The sequence below is a fragment of the Volvox carteri genome, assembly GCF_000143455.1.
Source record: "Volvox carteri f. nagariensis unplaced genomic scaffold VOLCAscaffold_40, whole genome shotgun sequence".
Lineage (NCBI taxonomy): Eukaryota > Viridiplantae > Chlorophyta > Chlorophyceae > Chlamydomonadales > Volvocaceae > Volvox > Volvox carteri.
The window spans coordinates 699,119-710,306 of NW_003307583.1; the positions used below are offsets into that span (position 1 = coordinate 699,119).

Genomic DNA, 11,188 nt, shown 5'->3' on the forward strand with positions numbered 1-11,188 from the left:
TGTATACAAAAACGAGTCGCAGTAGAAGGGCCTTACGCCGTACAACGTATTTCATGTTTTTCCTTTCCTCTGGTCCTATGGCAATGCGTATTAGCATCAACATTAATCGCTGATGAATAGCTATGCGTGTAACTAAGAGAATTCCGCTGTTTTATCGTACTATATGTTGCAGGACTAGAGCTATAGCTGACTTTATTACCATGCGAAGCTAGGAAAACATCAAAGGATGGATAATATATGGCCAGCATCCAAAAGTCCCTCTCAACACGACACAGGAGGATGCCGTGTGAGTTACTGCCATGCCCCGAGAACCCTGCCTGCGCTTGGCAGGCTAGTGATGGAACTGCACCTCCTTGCCGGCAATAAACCCGTTACCTCTGCTAGTTGCCGTTCTGCACCCCGGGCAAACCCCGGGGGCAACACCAAACGCTCATGATACCAACACAGCTCCCCCGTTGGCTGCCATCCATCAATCTTCAACCATTGAGCTTCAAAAGGCAAGAGCTGCGCTTCAGCGGCCCCCACCCTGTCCTCCTGGGTACAAATAGTCTCCCTGGCCACCGCTCTGGGAAGCCTAATAAACAAGCCCCTCGGCCCGCCTATGATATGCAACATGTGTTAAATGCACCATTGAATCCGCATCCTTGCTAATCGCCCAAGTGCCTCACCCGCATAAAATTGGACTTGTATTATAATTGGTCTTACATATCCGAGACAAGAGGACACATACCCATGGCCCATGAAAAGCTATGTCACCCAGCAGCTCCCAAGGCGCCCGGGCCATCCTCATGCCATTTACTCTTTCACGTGCAACACACTCAACATTTACCCTGCAATCCATCCGCCTTGGAATGCCTCCCTGGAGTCAACTTGAGTAGTCCCCGCACAACAGCGCACATCTCCCCTCGACCTTGACCATTCCTTACAGAGCCACCACCACACGGCACCGGCGCGCGGCTTATCCATCCATGCATCCATCCGTCTATCCATCCTTGCACAACATCCACAACATAAACACCATTACACTTTTTTCTACCCTCCGCCGTTACAGCTCGCAAGTGCATTGAGGCAGTGGTTCCACCTCCCGCGACTATTCTTCCTCCCTAGCTTATCCCCGCGCTTCCGCCGCGCCATATGCCACGCGTCCTCTTCAGGCTGCGTACTGTCCTTGCATGTGAGCCCCGGATGCGCCAGCGTCGAACGGATCACACACAATGCCTCTCCACCACTTCCGGCCGTTGTTGACAGACTGACAGAAAGACTGACAGACTGATAGATAGACGGACTGATTGTTACATGGTGGTGTGCGTACTTGACAGGTGGCCAACCTTTCAACGTGGCTCTCTCCAGCAGCGCCCTAAGCCCAGAGCTACTTACTTCTCCTGGAACCACACACCCCATTGATTGGATGGCGGGCTAAGAGCGAAGGAAACCCCTGTGCTTGAAACCCACCAACCAGCGGGGTTCATGCTTGCGGCTAGAAGTAGGACAACCAGCGCTGTGCAGCAAAGCATTACTCACCGTCTTTCTCCTTCCCCTCCACCTCCTCCTCCACCTTCTCCTCTTCCTCCTCCTCTCCCAATCCGCTTGTACACATCGCGTGCATAACCCACGAGCCGCCGACCTCTGTCTCGTTTCATTTCTCCCTCCTCTCCCCACCTCAACGGCCTATACACGCATTCCTCCTCTTCCTCCTCATCCTTCTCAATCTTTCCCTGAAGCCCCCTGAGCCCCAAACCCACCACCACCACCACCATCAGCACTACCCCTCACTACAGAGCTCAGTCCTCGAAAACGACCGTCTTGTTGTTATAGACCAGCACCCGGTCGTCCAGGTGCCACCTCACCGCCCGGGCCAGCACCATGCGCTCCAGATCACGGCCCTTGCGGATCATGTCCTCGACGCTGCAAAACAGGTCGGGGGGGGGGAGGAGGCGGAGGGAAAGGAGGAGGAGAACCGGGTTCAGGAGGGCGCATGCGACTGAATGTGACCGAACTACCTGGACACACACGAACACACAGCCACAGGTAGCTGTCAACAAGCCACGTACACTCTTAACCTCCCGTACTCGCGCTCTCACGCGCTCTCCCCGGGCTTCTTATAGCCCCGGACTAACAGCTACTACACAAGATCAGTACACAAAGTCCCTGGCCAGTGTCAGGCCCGGTCAGATACTTGCAACCTTCACACACACATACGCACAAGCAGACACACACACACGCGCGCGCACACATGCAAAGATTAATAAAAAACCCACACGTATGCACACACGCACACAGACATACAGACACACCTGTCCCGGTGCGTAATGCGCGTGACCGCCTGGTCGATGATTGGCCCCGCATCCAGCTCCGCAGTTGCGAAATGTGCCGTTGCGCCAATGATCTTGACACCGCGCTCATGCGCGCGGTGGTACGGCCGTGCGCCTTCAAACGCGGGCAAGAACGAGTGGTGAATGTTTATGGTGTGCTGCCAGTGCCGCTGGCAGAAAGCCGAAGAGAAGATCTGCATATAACGAGCCAAGATCATGACATCCACCCGCTCCGAAACCAGGAGATCTTCGATGGCGGTTTCCTGGGCTTCCTTGATGCCAGGGTCCTTGTTGAGCGGCAGATGGTGGAAGCGGACACCAAACGTGTCGGCGATCTGTTTTTTTTGGGGGGAGGTGTCGGTTGCGGGAATTTTCGACGGGTGGGGGGTAGGAAGGGTAGGGGTTGAAGTCGGTTGGGGCAGGGGTAGACGTGTGCTGGGTGTATGAGGTGCCAGAGAAATGCAGCGGGGCATGAGAGAAGCGCGGGGGCGCGGGGGACGGGCGCGATTACTGTGCGGCCGTAATCCTGACAATGCCCCCGAGCATCCCCTCACTTTTCTAACAGCCCCCCGTTGTTTTCTAACAGCTCCCCACTCCCCCCCGCTGTGGTGTCTTCCTTTGCGGCGACGAGTCCATGGGTGGCAGCACTAATACTGTCCGAGGGCCGATGACACTGTCTGTCTCCCGTAGAAACCGGAATCGACCTCCCCCCTTCCCAAAGCCTCCTCCCCTTCCATTGCGCATTGCGACGCCGCGTTGTAGCGCAACCCAAAAAGAACGTATTCCCCGGCTTCGTCTTCCCTCCCAGTTGCCGTACATGTTGTAGGTCTGGATGGTTCGAGATGATCAAGGGGATCTCGCAACGGAGCTCCCCGGAGCGATGACGAATCAATAAGTCGTACAGGCAGTGATCCTGCGTGTGCGTGTGTTTTTGGGGGTGCGTGGGGGGTTGGGGATCGGATTACATGCATGCGACAAAGAGGGGAGGGAGGGGAGTTTCGGGTGGGGGTTTCGGTGGCAAGCTTCCCCCACCTTAATAGGAGAAGGCGGGGAAGGGCTGGTGGGGCTGACCGGGGCGCGGGAATAAGTGTACATATATACATACACTATATGTAATCTGTGACAGGCTGTTTCTAAAAAAACGGGGGCGGGACAGGGGGCCGTTGGCGTGGGGATGCCAAGGGCCGCCACCTGTCTGTCTGTCTGCCTGTCTGTCTGTCTGTCTGTCTGTCTCACCTGTTTCGACACCAGGATGGCCAACCGCTTGATCTTGTCCTTGTACGAGATCTGCAACAAAAGACAACACGTATATATATGTGTGTGTGTGTGTGCGTCTTAACCAGCGCGCAGCGGCGTTCCGTCCTCTTTAGGCTCAAGGGCGGCTTTCGGGGGGGCCGGGGAGTGGGGAGCACACTCCCGCCATTTAACATTCCGTTCATCCACTCATCCAAGATTGCTCCTAAACAGGACATGCGTTTGTAAGACGGACGCGCTAACGGATCTCGACCCCGGGCCGTAACTGCATTCACTTATTTAACCACCCACAACCACCCACCTGCCATTTCATGGTGTACCGCAGGGCCAGCTCAGCAATCGCGCGCTCGAGTACGGACGTGTTGCCGGGCCCTATGACTATATCGGAGAAGTCGAATGTGATGCGTTGGAAGAACATGGACGAGCTGGGGTCCGAAAACTGGATCGAAACGGGGCGGGATGGGCGGGTTGGATGGGGCCATTACCACAAGGGTTGAGGGACACGTGGCGTGGCGTCACATGTGTGTATGTATGTATGTATGTATGTATGTATGTATGTATGTATGTATGTACGTGTTTTTTCAAGTAAAAGAAGTGGCGAGGATACGTGAGCGCGCGCACGTGTGTGTATGTGTGCCCATGTGTTACAGGAGGGGACACTATGGGGAGGGGACATCATTCCCATCATGGGGGTCAGGTCTTCCCGCGACGTCCTCTTCCCCTCTTTTCCCCCACCCCCCACCCCGACATTTCCCGCGCCAGGGGCCCAAATGATGTCACCACTGAGCCGGGAAGACAGGCAGACAAACAGACAGATAGATAGGCAGATGGACCGGGGCAGACAAACGGACAGACAGACGCACCTGGTCACTGGCAACGATGTTGCAGCCAAAGCCGTACAGCAGCTGCAGCCCTCATGCGGGGGAAAAGGCGGGCGGAGTGGGCCAGCGGGCCTGGATAGTGGTGGCACAGCTCTCAAGTCTTGGAGAGAGAGAGAGAGAGAGAGAGAGAGAGAGAGAGAGAGAGAGAAAGGGGGGAGGAGGGTGCTATGCAAGGCAAACGGGAGGACAAGGCCGCCACCCCGGAAAGAGCGATCTAAACGCGGCAAGTGAACCTATTCACATCGGGGTCCATTCACACCCACATATAAAAAATCTCTGAACAAGCAAAGCGAAAACCGTGGCAATACCGTGGGCTCGCCATACTGGTGTTGTGAAATCGCTGTCGATAGTTCCCTCGCCGTCTCCTTGTAAATACAACTTGGTGCAGGGTGCTAATGCTCGCGGTGGTAGGGCTACTGGACAGCCGGCTCCTGCGCGCTGACCGGAGCCCAACGGGGCCCTTGTCATTGTCCTGTCCCGCGTCACTTCAGCAAGCTATTTGTCCGGCTACTACGAGGACCACCGTGTGGGTGATTTGTGGGCAAGCCAGCCCGCGCTGCAGCTCGTGCAGAGGGAGCTGGTGGTTTCCCTCGCCGGCGATTCCAACCGCTGAACCTGGCAGCCCCACCTTAGACCTTGAACATCGGTGGCTTACCTGGCTGACAGCCGCGATAACGCCCTTTTGGTCGGGACATTGCAGTAGTAAGTTTGCGGTCAAGGAACTGGATGGTGAAGACGCATCGACCGAAACCGTGGGATGAGCCGATGTTGATGGTGCACCACCGTTGTTAAGGCTGCCTGGCGCGTTGACCTGGGCCACGCGTGTGCGCACAGCAAGCATGCGCCGTGAGGATTTTAAATGTTGCAAAGTACTTGCTGGTTGCCGTGGTGCGCTTGGCACATGCGCCGGGGCACGCCGCCGACCCTGACAGTTAGTGGCATTCTTCCAGCGAAGCATTTCGGACCCAATCGCTGGATTAAAGTGTGCCTAACCTAATTGAAATATCGCAGCGGCTTTTTCAAATTCTTGCTCAATATTGGTATCGGAAATCACGGCAGTCAAAACTAAAGCTTTTTATTTGTACTAAGGCTTTCAGAAAGAAATAATTGATCGACGATAATTCATGCAGCAAATTCGACGCTGCTGCAAGCCCGTAAAAGTTGACTGCCATGTTGTACCGGAATCCCTCAGGACAGCATCCCAGTTGTACAACTATCCCAAAACAGCTCATGGCCTAATAAAGTTTCAGGGCCCATGGTGACTATTATCCCTTCGAGACCTGAGTTGGCAGCACCTCTTTTGAATCCGTGTGGAGAGGCTCCCTGCTGCGTGTAGGCACACACCTGTGGTAGGCTGGTCGACAGCCGCTAGCATGTACGGCTAGCAATGATGGTTAGCTCCCTGTTCCCTTTGCAAAATCCGGATCCTAATTAACTTTCGCTCGTTCCGCTGTGTGTCGCAAGCAAAATTCTCTCAATCCTTGCAACAAACATGCCGGAGAGGAACGCAGAGAAGCAGCACTAATAGGATCCGAGGCGGTTCGTTGCAGTTGGTACATGGTGGCTTCAAGGTGCTCGGTTGGCTTCACCCTCAGGCACATGACCCAATTCACAAAACGCAAGAAACACACGACCGACCGAGCGCACGGAACAGCTTCCACAAGGCAGTTCTTCATCCCCGGCTCGCTGACCAGGATGGAAAGATATATACCGATAAAGGAGCGATATCCGCCGCCGCTCAACACACACTGACATCAAACCCATCAGAAGTGCTACATACACACAAACATATACACACATACACACACAGCCCCCCGTCCGCGGCCTCCCCGCCCCCGGGCCTGAGGCCTGCGGCCGTTGTGGCAGTACTTTCAAACCCCTGCATTGCACGTGTGCTGGGCCGCGCCACACATATAACTTCCCCTCCCCCCAAATAAAAGCACACATCCCGCACCTCACATCCTTTCACCCCTCGTCCGTGGTACCCGCATCGCAATCGCCTCCTCCTCCTCCCACCATTGCCGCCTGCTTCTCCTTAACAGGACAACCACCACAACCACCACCACCCACAACCTCGGGGTGACTGATACACACAAAATCGCAAACACGCACGTACGTCTATCACGTACACGCGTACAATTGTGCTCCGGAACCTGCCTCGGCGGCACCACAGAACAACACACTTATACACACACAAACACACACACGCACGGCCCTCAGTCCCCCCCCGGTCGTAAAGCCATTGCGGCTTTCCACCACCTTCCCACATCATAAGGGGGTTCCCCACGTCGCAACCGAAAATTCGACACCCTGTCAATACATACATACATACATGCATACATATATACATGTATTACGTAAAACAGACATACCTACGGACAAATGTGTGGGGGTTGGCTGCGGGTGCACGTACGGAAGGAACGTGGCGGGAAGGAGCGGGGTCTTAGGGTCTCAACCTTGCACGGCGTTTATACGACACGCGCTCATACCTCCTGCTTGCTAGGCCCCTCCCTCCCTCCCCCCACACGCTCCAGCTCTAGTCCGGGGGAAGAGTCCTCCCCCGTCCCGCAGGAAACAAATTAACATAAACACTCATCTTGCGCGCACGCAAAACACACATACATACATACATAAAGGTCCCAGAAGCAGGTCGCCACAGAGTACGGCAACCCCTGAGCCCCATCAGTGAAACCGTATCTCCCTTTTTCCATTTCCCCTCCAAACACACACACACTTCTTAAGAGCCACGGGTACCTCACTGCGACGCCACCGCCAGGTCACTTCTGATGCTTTCGAAAAATCCACCAACCGCCAACCACCATCAGTTGTGCCACATCCGACGCGTCCACAGCTACAGCCGCACTGCGCACCCTGTTCTCCCCCCCCCGGCCTCACGGCTGCAGGTCAGATCAGGGAGAGCAACCACCACAAATACACATATGACAGAGACTGTGTCCCGTCACCGTCATCCATGACCAAGGATTCGACGGCCCCTACTCCCCCCCCTCTCCTCTCGTCCCCTCACCCCTCTAAAGCACAACATGCCGCCAAAAGCACCCCAGCAACGGCTCTTGCGCCTCTCCCTTTCCCCCCCACCTCCCTCCCCCCCCCTTCGACTCATTCGCGCGTACAAAAACACACATACATGCGCACACGCAACGGCATTGGGAATGCGGGGTCCACAGCACGGCGCGCGAGGGGGGTAAGATGAATCACTGACAATTGAAGCAGGGGAGACGGGGGAAAGACGAACCACACGCGATTGCAGCTGACAGGAGGAGGGGGGAAAGACGAACCACGGTCCACGGGAGGGGGGTGAGGAGGGAAATTCCGGGGGAAGCACGAAACCCTTCACCCTCATCATCCCCAACATTCGCATATCCGACTACATACATACAGAGAGAGCCCTCCTCAGTGTCCCTTGCAGCCCGGTGGGGGCCCCTGTGGGGAGGGGGGCCCACCACCCGCTCCCCCCCCCCGGGGGATTTGGCCGCTGTTTGGCCCGGTCGCAAACCCGCCTTGTGTTTGGCCCCATGACGGCACCCTCCTCCTGCCCCTCCTCCTCATCCTCCTCATCCGCCGCCCCATCCTTTCCTTTCCCTAGTCGCCCAGTTGCAGAATGCGGTGCTGCCACAGGGGCGCAATACTCAAACTCGTATTTGCTGCTTCTGTCCCCACACACCCCACGGGTATCTCCCCTCCGCCCAAAACCCTGTCATCGTTCTTGTTGCTCTTGTTGTTGTTTACTTTTTGGACTTCTTGACCTCCAGGGACGGGAGTCCCTTGGCCTTGGGCTTCTCCTCCACCTACATGCGCACATACATACATGCGTACATACGTACAGAGGCACGCGCAGAGGTTTAGGAAGGAGAAGATAGGTGGGTGGGGTGGAGGAGATCAACACGGCCCACATGGCGGCGGCGGCGGCGGCGGCGCGGCACTGATAACGGCAGTAATGACAGAAGCAGCAGTAGCAGTCGCAGTGGCAGTAGCAGCGGCTTGCGTATCGGTGCTGGCACCGTAGCGACACACACACACACACACACACCACGTTTGCCTCCCCCCTCCGATCTCTGCGACATCCCCCCCACCCCGCCACCATGTCAGTCCTTTGCAGCGCCCGCCCGCCGCCGTACTCTTCTTAGGTGCACCATCTTCATGCAACTACCTCGTCCAACTACCTCGCCCCCCCGGATACCCCACTGCCGTACACTCACCGGGGCAGCCTCGGGCTTAGCAGCAGGTGTTGCGGTTGCCTCTCCCTCCTCCTCCTTGGCCGGCTCCTCGGCAGGGATGTCCAGCTCGTCCGCCTGCATTGCGTGTGTGTGTATGTGTGTATGTATGTATGTGTGTATGTATGTGTGTATGTATGTATGTATGTATGTAAGGGGGCCCCCAATGTGACCCGACCAGGAGTCGTAAGAGTGGGGCGGACGAGAAACATCATACCCATATAGGGAAAAGCGAACGGTCCGAAACACGTACCGTTGTCTTTTTGCCTTTAGAACCCCACCTACCCTACCTTGGGACATCGATGTAAATGTAAAACAATATAAGAACAAAGCCGGCATACGTCGATTTCCTTCTGTCCCAACATCCCTTTCATATCCACAAGCTATCGGAATATTCCTCAAAGATGTTCAACTTAGGGTCAAAAAATCGAATTTGAACTTTACATTTTATGCACCAGAAAACAGAGCAAGGAAGAACCAGGACAGAACATATGAAGAATGACGTTACGTAAGCCACTCCTCCTCTCCACCAAACCCCCATCCCATCCATCCATCCACCCATCCACCTCCAAATCGTCCAAATCACATTCATCGCCCACATAATCCACATACTCTTCACCCCCTCTCCTCCTCTTCCACCCCCCCCACACACACACGACTCCGATCCCCACACCCAAACCCCAACATACGGAGCCCCTTCTCTAGCGCCCCCTCTGAAACCAACCTCCGAAACCCCTTTTTTCCCACCTTGAAATGGTTTCGGAGCGCCACCCGAATATCCTTCTCCGGACAGCCAGCTTCACGGAACAGCGCCACTGCCCTGTCCAGTTCTGACCGCCATTCCTCCGCATGGCCCACCGCCGCCAGCATCTGGCTCCACTCGTAGATGAAATTGCCTTTCAGCACGAGCGCCTGCGACCGGAAGTCGTACTCCTGCTGCCCCGGCTGCTGCGGGGGAGCCTGTGGCTGACCGGCTTCGGCAGCCTTCAAGCAATCCAGAGGGGGGGGGGAGGAGAGGAAGGGGAGAGGGAGGGGGGAAATGAAACGCACGGAAACACGGAATGAACTTTCGTGGGGAGGACATGGAGAAGACTAGCCACAGAGGAGGGATGGTGATACCAGAGATAGACGGGGGGGGGCGGGGGGGGGGGGAGGGGTAGAGGAGGTGGTTAGCAGGGAGCTAAGCAGGGGGCTGTGCGGCTCCAATGGTCAATAACACGTAACAACGCAACAAAACACACATACATACATAATATGTACAAGCCATGTAAGAAACTCGCACCTTCGCCTGCGCTTCCTTCTGTCTTGCGTCCATAGCTGGCGCCAGAGCCACCGCCTTTTCCGCCCACTCCAGAGCCTTCTCGAAGCCTCCCCGGGCGCCCGCCACCGCCTCGGCCTTCAGCACCGACAGGGCGGCGCGTGTGGCGGCGTTGGCGGCATCCGCTGCCGTACCCTCCGCCGCCGTCGTCGTCGACGAGGAGCTGGCCGCTGCTGTAGCAGCAGCGCCGTCCGCGGACGGAGCTGCCGCCGCCGCCGCCGCCGCTTCTCCATCAGCGCTGTTCGACGGTCGACGGTCGCGGTCCGTCCGGGTTACGAAGGGGGGGGGGAAATGTGGGTCGTTGGTGGGCGTGACGGTGGTTGCGGCGGGAGAGCAACAGCAGAGCAACCGGTGGAAAACACACCACACCACACGTCGCCCCCCTCTCCTCCTCTCTTCCCCCCGCCCCCACATACACATACACGCACATCAGACATAGCCCAAAAATGAATCACAGCCACTCCGCGCACTCCCTTACTCCGTTTCAAACCAACCCCCACTCCCCCACAAACCACAACACAACACCGGCAACAAATACTTCAACGCAGCATCACAAAATCCAAAACGTCGAAACCGAGCACCGCCACCACCCTTTCTCTCTTATCACAATCACGCAACTTAAAAACAGACCCCTCCCCCCCTTCACGAACCCATTCACCCGTTCACTTTCGATCTCTCCTCCCCCCCCTTCCCCCCCTGGGCATTTCCAAACTTAGGAGGCGGCGGCACTTAGCCCCTCCTCGCTTCCGCCTGAATGTGTTTCCCCGTCACCTCGTTCCCCCTCGCCCCCTTACCCGCTATTCGGCTGTTCTTGCTCCGCCTTCTCAGGTGCCGCTGTCGGCGGCGCCGCCATCAGCCCGGCGGCCAACTTGCACCGTTCAAACTCCAACTGACTCATGTTGCAAACCGCATCGAAAAAATCTGGGTTGTAACCCAGCGCTTCGCGGTAACGCCGCTCCGCCTCGCTAAACTCCGACAGAACTCCGGATCGAACCCCCTCCAGGTCTTTTCCTGCACGCGCCGCGGCCTCCAGCATCCTCTGCCCCAGCAGCTGGTGGGTTTGTCCCCAGCTGGCCAGACCCGTGCAGGCGACATCGCGGAAGGAGTCCTTGGCCTTGTCGAACAGCGGTACGGCAGCGTCATCGTGTACGGTCGCGTCCAAGCCCTTGGAAACGGCCGCCCAGCCCATGT

General features: G+C 56.7%; 1 protein-coding gene across 1 annotated transcript; it reads right to left on the minus strand.

Annotated features, from left to right (window-relative positions):
* Positions 1–1,781: 1,781 nt before the first annotated feature.
* VOLCADRAFT_106243 (uncharacterized protein) lies at positions 1,782–11,186 on the minus strand (the record flags this gene model as incomplete). The annotated part of the gene is made up of 10 exons (XM_002954104.1): positions 1,782–1,905; positions 2,295–2,647; positions 3,549–3,599; positions 3,868–4,005; positions 4,430–4,471; positions 5,103–5,258; positions 8,665–8,757; positions 9,427–9,663; positions 9,962–10,235; positions 10,792–11,186. The coding sequence occupies 10 exons, from the start codon at positions 11,184–11,186 to the stop codon at positions 1,782–1,784; spliced, it is 1,863 nt and encodes a 620-aa protein (XP_002954150.1).
* Positions 11,187–11,188: the final 2 nt, after the last annotated feature.